The sequence below is a fragment of the Rissa tridactyla genome, chromosome 8 (genome assembly GCF_028500815.1).
Source record: "Rissa tridactyla isolate bRisTri1 chromosome 8, bRisTri1.patW.cur.20221130, whole genome shotgun sequence".
Lineage (NCBI taxonomy): Eukaryota > Metazoa > Chordata > Aves > Charadriiformes > Laridae > Rissa > Rissa tridactyla.
Genome location: NC_071473.1, coordinates 10756905 through 10773227, shown reverse-complemented (window position 1 = coordinate 10773227; position 16323 = coordinate 10756905). Strand labels below are relative to the sequence as shown.

Here is a 16323-nt window from a genome sequence, read left to right as displayed (position 1 = left end):
AAGTAAGCCATTGCTCAGACTGTTGAATGAAATCTAAGAATCATTAGCAAGTAACTTACTTCTCATTTGTTCAGAAGCTCCAGCAATCAAATAGTAAAAGATATGAAACGTTCGCTCATCTTTAGCCTGACGAATAGCACGGGACTTTTCAAGCAAATCTGTTTGTCAAGTGTGTTAAAAAAAAATAATAAAAATCAATAGCATATTGCAGTCCTTCCTTAATTGTGCCATCAGCCTCGAACCCATCAATAGCATTGTTGAAATATTTGCCACGAGCTTGTCTGACATGAACATGCATCTAACTCTGTGGCAGGAGCTCTGGTATTCGTATAATTCTCACACAATGAGTATTGTACATTATTGTATCTTACTGTATGGTAAATGCCAGTAATCATGGTAATAAGCACCACAATAGATATAAATGCTTCTAAAATCATTTATATAAAAATAGTATTCACAATATAATTCACACCACTTAAAAAGAAGTACCAATTGATTCTTCCAACATAAAGTGGGGCTGCTAGGAAAAAAGCTCTTGAGGCCAGCATTGTAGGAATAAAAGCAAATTTTATTTATGGTCCATTTTTGTGACTATAAACTCCTAAAAATTAAGTTGGCAACAGTGCACGCAACATCAGTCAGTGATTCACTCTTCACACTGATGAAACTTCAGTTAAGACCAAAAAAATTAAAACCTGACTCTTTCTAAAAATGGCTTGTCAAAATAAGAGCAGAAAGATGAATTGTTTGTTGTTTGATGCTATGCCCATGAGATAAGGTCCTTCTTTCTTTCTGCATCTTTCTTTCTTTTCTTTCTGCATCCTTCTTTCTCATTTATTGGAGCGAGCATCTCCTTCTGTATGCAAAGATGAGCAACACAGCATTGATTAATAATATGTAATAATACTATGTATTAATTTGTTCATTAAAACACACCGTCTCGTAAATGTAACCAAGGGAATGGGCAACAGTACTTGGCAAGCAATGTCAGGTGAAGCTGAATTTCTCTGAAATGTCTGTACTTTTTTCCTGAAAATATACATCAAGGTTATTGATATATAGCTCACTGCTCTGCACGTGTCATTTGAAACAGCAGGGCAATATTCAGCACCCAGAGCAGACAGGTTCTCTGGAAATATCTAGCACTTGGTGCTATCTGGGGCAAAATACTTGCTTCACTTCAGCTGAGTGAGTTTCCAGAACATGTAATTTCTGACCATGGCAGTTTAACAGAATATGCAAAGATTAAGGCAATTTCAGGATAAACTGTCCCTTGGTTTGACAAAGGGAGAGGAACTTACGGACTCTAAGACAGCTCTTCTGACTATGCCATGTTCTTCAACTTTTCCTCTCTCTTTTGTCTTTATCAAGATAAAGTCTTCAGAGAGGTGGAAGGGAAAGGTATAGTACTTCTATTAAAATGACCCTTCAATCCTCCAGACATGAACTAGAAAGCTGTCATACTGGGTATTGTATAGACTTCTCCCTTAACAGGTTATTCTCAATGCTTTTCCTTGGAATACCTCTATCCTGGTGCAACATATGTGACCTTTGCTATACCTGAACAGCAGGGCATATGCAGCTGCTTTCAGTCTTGAAGGCTCAGGACCCTTCCCTTACAGAAGCCATGGTGCACAGGGCTGAGGGTGAGATTGTATTGAGCATCTGGACTTCATCCCAGCTTGTGGTCAGGACTGGGACAAAGTGCCAAACCTGTACTTGAAAACTGGGAAGCACTATCCAAGTTCCTGGGTAAACCGTAGTGATAATACCAAGCATTCAAGGGTAAACTGTAGTGATAATTCAGTGTTTTTTCAAAGTGCCTGTCACAGCACCAGTAAGAAACAGTAAAGTTTCAAAACTTTTTATGCAGCTGGAAACGTAGACCACAGGGAACCGGAGTGACCCATGCAGGATCACACCGGTACAAAAAAAAAATGACCGCATAGCTCTCAAGATCACACGCAATCTTAACCACAAAATCTTTTCCCATTACTCTATTATTGGGACTCTGCTTTTAAAGTCCCCTGCTGTTGCCTTAGGTATGGTGCTTCCATTTTCTGAAGCTGTATATGGGGAATAGCAGACTTTCCTATAGCTGAGAAAACAGACCTGAAAATGTAAACATGAGAGTAAGACAAACTAAGTAGCTGGTATCAGCATAAATGGAGCCACTTCCCTCCATCTTTGTTTATACCAACCTCAGCAATATTTGCCTTTCTTAGACATGCAATGGAGCTTGTTTATCTTACTTCCTTCTGCTAACCCTAGTTAGCTTCCAGTGCCGCTCACTGAAAAGGATACAAGTCTCTATGTTTGCTCCGACAATGTAGCCTGTCACATCAAAGTTGATGCGGATGAATTTGCCCTGTGAATGAAAAGAAGATCTAGATTGGGCTGTTCTTTCATGTTATGCCAGGTTTTCTAACATTAGTATTTAGCTTGTTTAATAAGACGTGTACATCATCCTCTTAAGAATAACATGCTTGATTCCCTCCTGCTGGGACAACTCATGGAAAAGCCTAAAAGGAAGTGAAATTCTCTGATATTCCCTCTGCAGAGATTTGCACCCACATTTTGTTCAGGCACTTAGAGGGGGAAGGAGTCCTCCCTGCAGGACCAGGCTTTAGAAGCTGGGGATGTGACAACATCTATTTTCTACTTGGATTTCCACAAGTCCAGTGAGGGAATAGCATTGGATCTGCGTTAACTCCCTCTGCTGAAGTTCATCTGCATGGATCCCTGAACTTCGCAGAGAGACAGCAGAGGGGCGAGAGGAGGGTCTACAGGGAAAACAAGCATCTGCCAGCACTCCCAGAAGGATAGTAGCAGCCCTCAGCTCACATCATTCTAACTTGAATCTGTATGACTGTTTCTTCTTTTTCTTCTGTAGTTTTTATTTTAATATATTAGCCAACCTTGCTAAGTAACAGTCACACCTTATGAGATACATGCTCAACAGCAGCACAAAGAAAAAGAAAGTACAGATTTTGTTTGCAAGTATTCAGAAAGTGGATATGTCCTGGAGCAGAAATTGACCCTGGAAGGCCAAACGTAGGCTGCTAAACTGTGAGAGGACAACGGTACTGTCAAGTTTGAGCTTCATCTTTGATCTTCTATAAGGCCAAATTCCTATTTCGGAGAGGAATTCTAAACTGTTTTTAAGCGATTAGTTTTAAGATGCTCTTTAGAAAGAAGCAGTGATGAAGACCACTGTCTGTACATTGTGTTTTAAAGATGCTGTACCTCCCCCCCCACAGACCCAACTCAACTTCTCCTACTTACGAATCTGGAGGAGTTGTCATTCTTCACAGTTTTGGCATTTCCAAAAGCCTCAAGAATAGGGTTTGCCTGTAGAAGCTGTTTTTCCAGCTCACCCTAAAATTCATTCAGATGCAGTTAACTCCAAACTTCATAATTACTTAATTAAAACCAACAAATGTACACTGGAGAAAAATGTGAAAGATAATTTAAGCCTCTAACTTTTTTCTTTGCTGAATACTGCACTTCATGTGGATTTGTTTTAATTCTCTGTTAATCTTTGTGTTTATATTTGTGCAGTTGACTGCTGTCCTGTGTATATGACCTTCTTCCAGCCCTGTTGCCTGTGACAGATTAAAGTCTATTAATCTGTTTAGCATCACGACTGGCCTTTCTTTAAAATAAAGGGTCATTCAATGTCAAATTTTTTTTCCAGTTTAATATCATTTTTAGAAGGGATATTCTTAAAGGAACCTCTAGCATGTCTTTTTCAAGTTAGTTTATTGAGATCCTTTGCTAGCAAATGATGATGTAATTAGAATAACTTGCCGAGAATCATTTTAATGTAATGCAGCACAAAGCTACAAAGCAGATTTCATTGAGTCTATTAATAATGATCCATGCAAGGCTATTTAGGTTAAATATGGAAATGCTTTGATTTATTTCAAACCAGGATAATGAATTCTCATGCAAACACACAAACTTCATATTATATTGTTAATTGTGATTGGCAATTGCTAATGAAACAAATCATGCAATGAAACAAGCATGCATTTAATACTCTATTTCTAAATAAATCAATGAAGCTGAAAAAATCCTTTGCTTATGAACACAGCTTTTTCGAACTTTTCGTTCAGCTCTATCCTATGAGGTCACTCATTTTCATATTTGTGTCTTGTCCTATTCTTTGAGTACTACTCTGCAGTAACGTGCATTATTTCAAATAACTCACCCTGAAAAGGAAAAAGTCCTTGATAGATAATATATATAATTTAAATCATTTTAGTTAGAAAATAAGGCAATATTTAGATTGAATCTAGGGGAAATAATTTGGGAAATGAAAGTGCTTCCCAATTAGTGTGCAAAACTGGTAACCTTTTTCTAAATGCCATTCCTGAATGTCGTGTAATTTATGTGGCAATGGTGAGGGCCGCCTCAAAAATACCAGTAAAAAGCAACAGATTGTTAACAAATGGCTAAACTTATCTGCGTGGTCATGAGACAGAAGAATGACACCTTCCTGAGAGCATAGATCTTTTGAGAGCTAAGGCATGTGTCAAGAATGCATTTTGAAAAAAAATAAAAGAAAAAAACCCACAACCCCCCCCCAAAACTTACTACCTAAGAGTTGAGGAAGAAGGAAGGAAGATTTCCAAACAAGCTAATATAGGAGTCCTCGAATAAGTAATGAATTCCTAAAAGTCCCTGAACTTTCTCTGTACTGAGCAACTCTTTCCACTAGACTCTGTAGATTTAAAAACTTCATGATAGGCGTAGGATGTTGCTGAAATCAGATGGTGACAGCTAAAGACAGCCTTGTCTGCTAAACTGAGACAGATGCCACCTGCTTCTAGTGAGAAGCTATAAAACTGTGTCTACACATTAACAGCATTGTATGCATCTGTAATTCCACTGAACTCACAGAGTTGCCTACGCCAGTAATGAATTAGTATTTTTTTGCAAAGAGCTTGTCAAATTAAGTCCTAAATTAACTGAGAGGCAACACATTGCCCTTTGTCATAGCCGAAGTCTAAGAGGCAGCAGTCAGAATGGGGAAAAAAAGACCCCATTAAAAAAAAAATCCCATTTGCCTGGCACAGGACCAGGCAAATATAGGCAAACCTGCCTATATTGCCAAAGCATTGGTATACTGGTATGGCACACAACAATACAGGAGGGCCTGTAAGAAACTGCTGTAACATACCTGCAGACACACGCTGCAGTGGGAATCGCTCTGTTACACATCATAGCAGCAAGCTAAGAACATGCTAACTTTTGCAGATGTGAACAATTCTCAAGAGTTACATGAAAATGTAAAATTGAAAGCAATATCAAATGGAAAGCATGCAGCCAACCAAATCAGTCAAACACTGTGAGGTTTAGGAATTATTTCACAACAGTCCTAAAAAGTTCAACCTGAAGCACAGAAAGCATTTGGGTATTTTCATTCAGAAATCACGTAGCTCAATTTCAGGCTGAGTGGCTCTTTCAGGATCGTGGGAAATTTCATTCAAACTATGGCAATTTGAACACACACATATAGAAGAGAGTGATATTTGAAAGATGACCCTGCCTGTGTCAGGCCTCATTCTTTACCATGGAGCCTGACACAGTTAGGGTTGATTTGTGAGAGCATTTGGCGCTATTGTTGCTTTTTATCATATCATACAACATATTTCAACAAAATCTCTCTTAAATTTTCGAGGTGCAACAATAGCATGCAGATCTACACTCAGTGCCTTAAACACACATCAAACAGTCTAAGTTACTCACGTAAGAAAAAGATGGACCTTGCTGTATTGAATAATGTGGTATAAAACAAGTGTCAGTATCATTTCCATTACACAGACATTTTTATTGTTTTTCCTGTATTAAAATAACCAATACACAGTTTCCATGCAAATAAACCAGGAACACAAATACAAACTATCTATTGCAGACATACCAAGAGTACAAATACCATTAATATAAAGAGAGCATTTTAACTGAAGGGAAAAAAAACCCTGAAGCAAAGGGATGGGATTTGGATCCAGACACAGGTTAGACTCCCTGGACCAGACAAGGACAGGTATTTATATGATAAATCACCAGTTCTTCTCTGGTGCAACTGAGGCGTTTTGCTATTCATTATTTTTTAATGACTGAAATTGCAGTGTGAGTAGTCCCAGTCACTGAATTACTATTTGTCAGCGTGTTATAGAAAAACTTAGACTTTCTCTCAGCTCCCATCTGATGGATATTTGCTTTCAGGTCTGTCCCAGGGCCGGTTTGATGCTGAGACTCACGTAATTCCCCAGAGGAGTCAGCAGTAACTGCAGTTACATGCCTATTAGGGATGGCCTTGAAACCACAAGTTCATTTCCCCCAGCCCCAGCAGGGACCCAGTAGGAAGAAATAAGTTTTTTGCATAAACATTCAAAAAAGGAAAATGATGCCTTTAGTCTTGGACCATTTCCACTACATTAAATCACAGATTAAATACCTAGAAAATACTACCCAAAGGGACATCTACGCCCTCTCTTGCCCCAAAGCAGAGTGTGCTGTACATAAACAACAATTATTTATGGTGGAAGAGGCCAGGCTGCACGCCCTGTGCTCTGGACTCCTCTGTCTGCTGCCGTACAGGGTAGTCAAGAGCAGCTGCAAGACTCAGCACAGGTGTGGTGTGGTCTTGAGATTTTTACTTTATTTCCCACTACCCTACTAATTACTTATTTTGGACCCAGTCTTGCATTTGGGACACGCTGAAACGTCTTCCTGAATTAAGCCTGTTTTGTCATAAAATTGAAATGCTACTTTTTTTTTTCCTCCAGAAGTTTGAGTAACATTCAAAAGTCTGGAAATGACATAGATCCTGGAGTTGCATCATTGAAAACAGCAAAGACAGTTGAGAGCCTCAGCCACACTAATGATCTCTGGGAACTGGCAGGTATAAGCTCGTACTATGGTTCAGAGCAAGAAAATGAACTTTAGGCACTAAGGCAAGACTATTACAAATTTTGAAGGAGCAAAGTACTTTAAAAAAATTGTGCCTTTCAAAATTGTTCTCTCTGACAGAGGAGTAAAAAGAAAATACAAGTTTTATACTGGGACTCTGCTAGTTAGTAAGGCTAATCAAAACTTTGTATGTTTAAATACTAGTGTACATTTTTGTGACGCAGTTGTACAATGTGTTAGTTAAAGACTTTCCCAAACTTCTTAGTTGCCAGGGGCCAAGGGTAAAATAAGGACCCGAGCCCTCACAGATTTCAAGGCCTTCATTCTAGGATATAAATAGGTGCTATGCATATGGAAAGCTATGAATATTTCTCTTCTAGCAAAGTACATTCTGATTTGATGCCTAAGGGGATGTCAAACAAAAGTTTTTTTTCCATAAACATAGAGCTGTGACGTAATTGTGTACTCTTAATATGTCGACTGCTTGGCAAGCCACCGATGTTGACTTGCTGTTAGCACAGTCAGCTCAGTACAGTCCTAACAGGCTTGAAGAAGGGTTGAATACCGAAGAGCTCACTTACAGTGATGCTGGTGTCCTTTTTGCCCTTATGTGATGAAGCAACAACAGCCAGGTACTGAATGACCTTTTTGGTATTTTCTGTCTTGCCAGCACCAGATTCACCTCTGAGGGGAAAGAAAATGACACAAAAGAAGGTAGGTAACTGGTGGACTCCTTCTGCCATGTGATGTAGTTAGTGTATGAAAACAGGACTGGAAACTGCCTGGCTCAGTTAGTATTTACCCCAGAACACTATCTCTCCAAATCCACCTGACTTAGCACACAAAGAACGCATTATCAGAACTATATCTCTGTCCCGTTAGTATTTTGACTGGACATTGGTCCATTTAAGGCAATTCTAAAACATGATGCATTTTTGAACGGCAGTTCATGTTGCTTTGGCAGCCTCTGAACATTTATGAGAAGTGGAGCTGGCAGGGAGTCTGCTTGTATTTTAAGACCAAAAAATACATTAACTATGATGCGGTACAGCAGTAAGAAAAAACATCAGCAGCAATACAATACGTTTATCTTCTGAAACTCTGGCATTAAAGTAGATTAACAGCTTTTATTAGAGCTAGAGAATAAGCGAATGATCCTGCCTCATCTGAACTCCATGTTCAAACACTCCTTGAATTCAGTGGGGCCAGAGCTGTGACTGCCTGAGGTGTCCCTGCTAACTGGGTAGCAATGGACATCTTGTCTGGGGAGATGTCTGACCAGCAGAACTGGCATCCCAGCCGTGCTTCATGCAGTGTTCCTTGGGTAGCAGGAAGGCAGTGGTAAGTCTTCACCTCCCAGAGGACTTCCAGGGTTACGTTTATTTACAACTCTTAAGCCCTCTCTTAAAGTAAAATACTGGTTTTCAAAGTGCAGGTACAAGGGCCAGATTTACACAGTCTTTCCTCAGAAGTTTCCAGCCTACTTTTCCCTACTTTCCCTTTTCCCTAAAGTGTCAGATTACATCGTCTCACATCTTCGAGATAGATACCTTTGGCTCTGATCATTATATACACAAAAATTATTTTGTACTGTTCTGTCTCAGCAATGAAAAAGGGCATTAAAGTGAGTGTGAATGTAATAAACTAGTGTTTTCAACTGTATCAATCTAGTGCCGTGCGGAGGGCAACAGTCTAAATGTAAGTTGGACCTATTTGTCTTTGGGTTTAAACTAAAATGGATTTAAAAATAAAAAGAACAATACATTCAAAAATCCCATGGATATTTGTCAACTCTTTTGAAGCTGGAACTATTTAGCTGGAACCGTTGCAGTTCTGCTTCTTTTCCTAAATAGGAAATACAGGAGTTAATTTTCCCTACCAAGGGACCAGCGATAAATGGACATAAAAATTATGAGTAAGTGCTGGGCAGAACTTTCAAGATGGGATGACATTGATGTAAACCTTAGGAAACCAGAAACAATTCCTGCCTGAGGTACGACATGATGTGAAGTGTTTCTTCTGGCTTTTAGAGTTTTAACCAGAAATAATTCAGATGAATATGTTCCTTTTCACAAGACCTGGGTTAACTTGCACGGTTTAGAGGCTGGATTTGTCTCTGCCTGGGCTTCAGTGCTAAAACACTTCCATGTTTTATTGATAAAAATTAAGTGTCCTGGGAACAATTCCAAACCAAGCACACCAATTTGAAGACATATGCATACAAAGTTTTCAAATAAATCTACCTTACAACTTTGTTTCTTTGGGGGGGGCGGAAAAAAAGGCAAAACTTTATTCAAACAAACCCCAGGCTTTGAACTATTCCATTTTATTAAAGGTTATTTGTAGTTCATCGCTACATGAATTGCATTTCCTTTCTCCCAGGGCAACAGTGCCCATCATTTGGCTTTCCCCTGAATCCCTGTGAGTATTACCATATATGGCATCATTTTACTTGTAATTATCCTACCATACTGTAATGCTTAAGTTACTTAACATTTTGTTCTGTGCTTTCATCCTTAACTCTTTGCTCCTGCACAGGCTGAGGGTTTTCCTATTTGCTGCAGATAGACTGTGAGGCTTTAACTTCCTTTTGAAGTGGACAATAAAAAGTTCTTCAACATGAAATGGAAATGCTTCAACATGAAATGGAAAACAGACAGGATCTCAACAGCTACAAGTAGGAAAAAAAATCTCTAAGGTCAATAAGTAACGAAGAATTATGTCCGGAGCTGGTGAATACATCAAATTTTTCAACACATCAGATCATTTTTAAATGTCCATGACAATAGACAGGTCTGATGAACAAGTATCCATTAAACAACATTAGTAGCCCTCAAACTCTAAAGGATACACTACAGCTGTGGTGTATGTCATCTCAGTGATGAAATACCATTTGTGTGGAAACTAACTCATGAGGAGAAATGACTAGATCGGTTTCAATGCCTCTAAACATCAAGGGGAAAGATCCAGGAGGAAGAGAGCATGTGAATTTCTCAGTCCACTTCACAGGTGGATTAAATTCTTCCTAGAACTACTGGCCTGCAACAGAACTGGTTGTGCTGGTTTTTTTTCTCTGCATCTGCCACGAAGTACCGTTGTTTCTGGGGTGTCAGAAACAACTTTAATTGTGAGGTGGTGTGAGGAATCCTACCTCTTTTAAAATTTACATGCTCTCTTGAGCTCAGTGACTGAATTTTTAAAGCCAGATCATTTTCTTGCAAGCATATGTCAGCGGCTTTGGCATGGACCGTACACGACAGGGTTCCTCCCAGGAGGCATCTGCTCCTCTCTTCTGAGTGCCTGTTTTCCTCAGTCTTTACCTCTAAATTATGTTTCAAAGTGGGAGTTCACCATATAAACACTGTTGCCGCTGTCTTAATTATGATCTTTTGGGAGTACACTGACCATTTGTTAAATCAAAGCATCTCGAATCATCCTTGTTGCCTGCCAAACAGAGGCAGTGCATTTGCTACCAGTGCTGTTCTTTGCACCCAGCTCAGATGGGTAACCCAAAAATGAGCTCAAAAGCAGGTCCCATTGCACAGTTCTGATCAGCCCAACAGCAGGACTTTATCTACTTCTCATAAATGTTTTCCTCCTAAGAAACTCCTTGGCTTTCCCAGAGCAAAAGGGTCCACTAGGCTTACAGTCTTGCTCTGTTAAAAACACCACTCTTAAATTGTTTGGCATAGTTTATTCTTCCCTCATTTCTTGCCAGGCATTGTTTTAGGAACTCAGAACAGGATGTAAAGCACATAAGCTCACATATATAGTATTCAGCTATGATAAAGTTTTTGTAACATGTGAGCTACTCCTCCGTGACTCCATTTCCTTCACCTTAAATGAAAATTATCCTAGTTAGAATAGGTTTGCAAATTAGGATAAGGTGAGACTAGCAAGTTGGCCCTACTGTTGTGGGGTGACCTGTAGTGTAGCCAGGAGTCTTGTACGATTGGGTATAACTGGGAAAAATCAGTTTAAAAACTGTATTTTTTTGTTGAAAAGTTGAAAGCTTTCTATATTAATATGAAGATCTAAGGCTTAGCTTAATACCACTTTTGGAAACATCTAAAAAGTAACAGCAGAGTTTATTTTCAGCATTTGTTTCAGTAAGCAATGAACCACAAAAATTGCCCGTTCACACATCTCTTAATCTGGCTATGCTGGCACTGCGGGAAGCCTCTGTGCACAGAGCAGTCAATGAGGTGCTCTAAATCACATTAGGGTTTGGCAGGCTTCATCCTGCGGTACGACATGTGCAAAGATAATGAAAATCTTTGTCCTAGACGAGTTGTACCCCACTAGAAACCCATCTGGGAAGCCAGCCCCCTGATCCTACTAATTTACTTATAAAAAAATTCCCCAAAGAGACTGCGCTGGTTGAGCACCAAGCTCCACCCCGGGTTTAAAGCTACACAAGATATCTGTATGGGAGAAGGGCCAGGTAGCACCGCTTGCCAGCTCCAGCCTTTGTGATTTAGCGAGCTGGGAAAGAAAAGAGTTTAGCTCTCTCGTGGAGGAGTCTTTTGACTAATGGGACTTCGCAGTTTGGAGGATGTTCTGGACAACACTGCTTCTTGACATGTGTTGGGGGAGAAAGTGGGCTGAGGTCCCATGGACGGGTGAGGCCCTGGAGAGTTTGCCCAAAAAGAAAGAGGGGAGGAATGGGAAAAGGGCAGGATGGTCACTGCCTCACCCAATATTTTGTCTGTTGCCGTATGAAATTAAGTGGAATAAACACCCTGCTACCATATGTTTTTATAGAAGCTACTCAAACTAAATGCATGCATAAAAAAAGTAAAAGGAAAATAAAAAGTATTTGATTATATGTACAAATCAAGTGTCTAACATGCATTTGTTTTCACAGGCTTCACATTACCCCAGACACTCAGAATTTTGATCAGATTATTTTTCTTATTAATTTAAGGTGATTTTTGTTTAACTGAAACTTGTGCAGTGTCCTTTTAGCCATATCTGCTTTCTAGAAAATATTCTACGTACTCTTTTCAGGAAGTGGCTAAAATATGAGAATCCCAAGATCAGACAGGTTTTAGAGATCTTTAAAACACTCATGTACTTAGCTATGCAAATAAGCACCTGTGGAATTTTTAGTAAAAACCTTTTGAAAACTTCAGGAGAATCCACTTGTATCTTTAGAAATCAAACAACTTAAAGGCCAGAAGCCTCCTTTGAGGGCTGGTGCCTCTACTTTCATTGGAAGAAGCTTGAAAAGCCTGTTCACTGGCTATTGCTTAGTCCAGTTCACACTTAATTGCTTATGCACTGCGGTTGCTCAGGTCTCTGAGTAACTGGACAGATTTCTTGGGATTTTTCCTTCAGCAACATCTAATGTGCTGGTCAATACAGACCAGCATGGTCTTTGCAAGAGTGAATACAGAATATTTCATGGCCAACTCAGATGTCAAAGAAGAGAGATGGCATCAGGGGAGGCCTAAGGGCAGGCAGGAATTTTGGGGAATCCCAATAGTCAGGCAGCGCAGCAAAGGCTGCCCAGAACAGTACAGTGACCAAAACACAAGGATGGAAAACTCTTAACTGCCTTAATTTTCAGGCACATAAATTAATAAGATTTCATACCCTGAGTGCAATATTATATATTGTATATTTATTATATATATTATGTTACATTATCATAGAATCATAGAATAGTTTGTGTTGGAAGGGACATTTAAAGGTCATCTAGTCTAACCCCCTTCAATAAACAGGGACATTTTCACCTAGATCAGGTCGCTCAGAGCCCCGTCCAACCTGACCTTGAATGTTTCCAGGGGTGGGGCATCTACCACCTCTCTGGGCAAGCCTGGGCCGGTGTTTCACCACCCTAATTGTAAAAAATTTCTTCCTTCTGTCTAGTCTAAATCTACCCACTTTTAGTTTAAAACCGTTACCCCTTGTCCTTTCACAATAGGCCCTGCTAAAAAGTTTGTTCCCATCTTTCTTATATATCCCATCTTCCCTTTAAGTACTGAAAGACAGCAGAGCAGTAAGGTCTCCCCAAAGCCTTCTCTTCTCCAGGCTGAACAACGCCAACTCTCTCATCCTGTCCTCACAGCAGACGTGCTCCAGCCCTCAAATCATTTTCATGGCCCTCCTCTGGATTCACTCCGACAAGTCCACGACATTTTTATATTTTATATAAGAATCCTTACAGCTACGTTTTTTACAATTTAGGTACTAGGCCTTGGCAAGTTTGATTCTGTAGCTATTTAAAGGAAAGATCCCAGCTGATCAATGCCATGAAGTCTTCAGTCGTTGTTATGTATTTTAGGCAAAGAGATAATTTCTTACAATTTTCAGCAATTCTATAGAATAATGCAAATTGCTTCTACTTCACAGCTGGCCAGCTGAAAGCCAAGTGAACTTTCTTCTTTCTGTACAGCCAAATAAGGCCAACAAGGATGATAAACCAGTAGTGGTTAAAGTTGTGTACATTGGTTTTAGCTTGACTAATCTTTTTGTTTTAAAAGACATATGTGAGGACTGTTCTAGGCTATGATGCCCATCCAACACACAGCAGTTATTGTAAACATCTCGATGAATCACTTACCATGACTGTTTTCAAAATGGGAAAGACATTTCATTCTCATGTTTTCAGCTGAGCTGGCCAGGTGATAGAAAAAGTATTTTAATATACGGTAGCTGTCAGAAGTGGATCCTTTAATGGATTTTCATGAACAAAAAGGCATAGATTTGGAAAAGAAAGTCCCTTTCTCAAAAATCCTAATATTCCAAAGTTAAAAGAAGATCTGAAGATTTACTAATGGAAAAATAAACTAAAGTACAGGAATAGAAGGAGGAAATGCATATTGTAAATTAGTCTTCATAACCATGACATGTTTCATCCTGGGAAGAATGTGATGGTCAATTTTTATTTCATCATTGCAGCAATTTTAGATTTCTTTTTAGTATTAATACATTTTTAGACAGATTCTTGACTGATATATTTATATGTAATGAAAATCTTGTTACAACAGAGGTTAGAGCTATGCTAGCCCTATAGTACTAGATATAGTATGTAATTGTTACTTTTTCTTAGGTGATAATTTTTTTCCCGTCAGCAGTGGCACTCACAAGTAACTGTATGGCTGGTGATCAGTAGCAGTGCTTTTTAAAAACTGTAGTGTAAATATATATTCAATCAGTCAGTAGCCACATTTTCACAGATAACCTAAAAACCCGTTCAGGTTGGAACTATTTGTATTTACAATACTTGACAGACTACAGCGTCACTGCATGAACCTGCTATAAATAATATGCGTGCCATCTTCTGCAAACAATAATTAGTATTTACTAATCTAGATGTTGTCAAATAGGAGATCCCTGTCCAATTCAACAGTCTGAGTGTTTCGCCAAATAGGTAGGAATGATAAACCAATGGGATTTAGTGGAGTAGCAAGCTGTGCACAGCAAAGCTTTTCACAATAAAATCACTGCCTGACCCATGATACAACAGCTGACACCCCCCCTCCGCTGGTGCTGCCTAACCTCTGGCAGGTCAAAACTCAAGGAGGAGGCCTTCAGCGAGCCAGGATACAGAAAAATCAGAAGATTCCAAACAGGGCTGGCTTAGCTGGTATTTCACTATTGCCTAAACCGATTACTTTGAGACTGCAGAAAGGTTGAACCCGTGCGGTGCTGCTGAGCCCTCTTAACCAACACACCCCTGCCTCGTGCTCTGGCTCCAGGGGTGCCCACTGCTGGCAGGGTAGTACCAAACCTTCCCCGTTCTAGCTACAGTATGGGCAACCAGCACAAACCCACAGCCTGAACATGAAAGATCACACTTTTCTGCAATGACAGCTAAATTAGGAAGTTGTGGTGAGCCACCAACAGCAGAAAATGAAAAGCAGTTCAGTAAATATCCAGGATGCTCTGTGTTCCTCAGTTTTCTCTAGGAACCTTTTAAAATCCCTTGTTCTATCTACATACACAGTTTGACAACCACACTCCCCAATTGTTCACTCTTAAATCTCTAAATTCAGCAAGTCAATTTAAAGAAATTAGTTTGTGCATTAAAGACTTCCTACAACACTAATACCTGCTTTTTATTTTATCAACAGATAAATCTACTGGAGTAGATTTAGGACTGGAGTTCAAGCTTACTGAAGGTGAGGAGAATATGTCCATTCCATCAGAATTTGAATCAATTTTGAATAAAGAAAGACATGGTAATCTTGAGATATTCTAAAATACATTATTTTACTTACGTGCACAGGATAGACTGGTCTTCTCGATCTGTGAATAAAGAAATAAAATCCATTAATTGGAGAAAATGGCTGTCCTGACAGAAGCACTTATATTTACAAGGATTTACATTGAACAGCCTAGACCTTCCAAAATCTGTCAATCCATGATTAGTCAAAAGTACTGGGTTCACATCTTATTTAATTTGCCCTTGCATTTAAATAACCATCTCTAATGGAAATATTTTGTACAAAAATGAACAAAAGGTTAAGAGTTCAAAAATATTTTTTGTAAATTCCATTAGAGATGAACTGTAATGAGGACAGCAAAAAGATCAGGCTCTCTATAAGAAGATTATAACTGAAAATTTCAAACCTTAAACTCAAGTTTTTACTATGCTTACAAAGTATGGCTAGCAGCCCACTTGGGACAAAGTCTGGACAGATAAGGCATCAAAAACTAAAATGTTTTAAGCTGGTCATGCAAAGCTTTGATTTTTGAAAGCAGAGCAGTTCAAATATCTGGATAATGAACTCTCTATTTCATTTCAGACTGAGAGATAACTTTTATGAAGAGGACAAGTAATTTCTTTAAGATGTCCTCCAAAGCATAAAATAAAACAAGATACTTCATGTATTTTAGAAGTGCATGTCAACAAGTACCTAAGTATTCCTCATGCTTTTTACTATGAACAGGACCATCAAAGACATTTTGGATCAAGATTTATAAAAAGGTGGGCCAAAATCTCCATTTCTTCTATGTGAGGCATGTGAGAGGTTTCTGTGCAGCAGAGTCCAGGATGCTGTAATGCTGCGGGAAGGTTTAGGATGACATCCCAGCTCCATAACCTGCTCTTGCGGCGTTCCTCCCTGCTTATGCTTTTACAGTCAGAGTTTCTCTTTACCTTCAGAACTTCTACACAGAATTTTCTACCAAAAGGCTGATCTCAGGCTAATATCTCTAGGATGTAATGAACAATGAACACCAACTGAAGTTTCATAATGTGTTCCACAATGCTAAACTGTTTTGTAAAGCTCCATTGAGGCAAGACTTCTACAAAGGTCTGTGGTAATGGGAGGCTTTACAATTTGCCTCTATGTAAAGATGCACGACTAGCATCTTTGCTGTGATCGGTTCTGAAGTAGAACAATTTTTTTCACTGTGGAATGGTCAAACATTGGGACAGGTTGCCTAGAGATA

The 16323-nt window shown here is 39.2% G+C and overlaps 1 protein-coding gene across 3 annotated transcripts in view; it reads right to left on the bottom strand.

Moving 5' to 3' along the window:
- MYH11 (myosin heavy chain 11) overlaps positions 1-16323 on the bottom strand; it is a 61719-nt gene that overhangs the window by 26546 nt on the left and 18850 nt on the right. For 2 of the 3 annotated variants that reach the window (XM_054210680.1, XM_054210683.1), the window contains exons 4-9: positions 15147-15174; positions 7500-7602; positions 5755-5775; positions 3286-3378; positions 2305-2368; positions 60-158 (exon numbers count right to left, since the gene is read on the bottom strand). In XM_054210680.1, the coding sequence (XP_054066655.1) occupies positions 60-158; positions 2305-2368; positions 3286-3378; positions 5755-5775; positions 7500-7602; positions 15147-15174 (408 nt within the window). The remainder of the gene's footprint in view (positions 1-59; positions 159-2304; positions 2369-3285; positions 3379-5754; positions 5776-7499; positions 7603-15146; positions 15175-16323) is intronic. The other variant, XM_054210682.1, reaches the window with a different exon arrangement.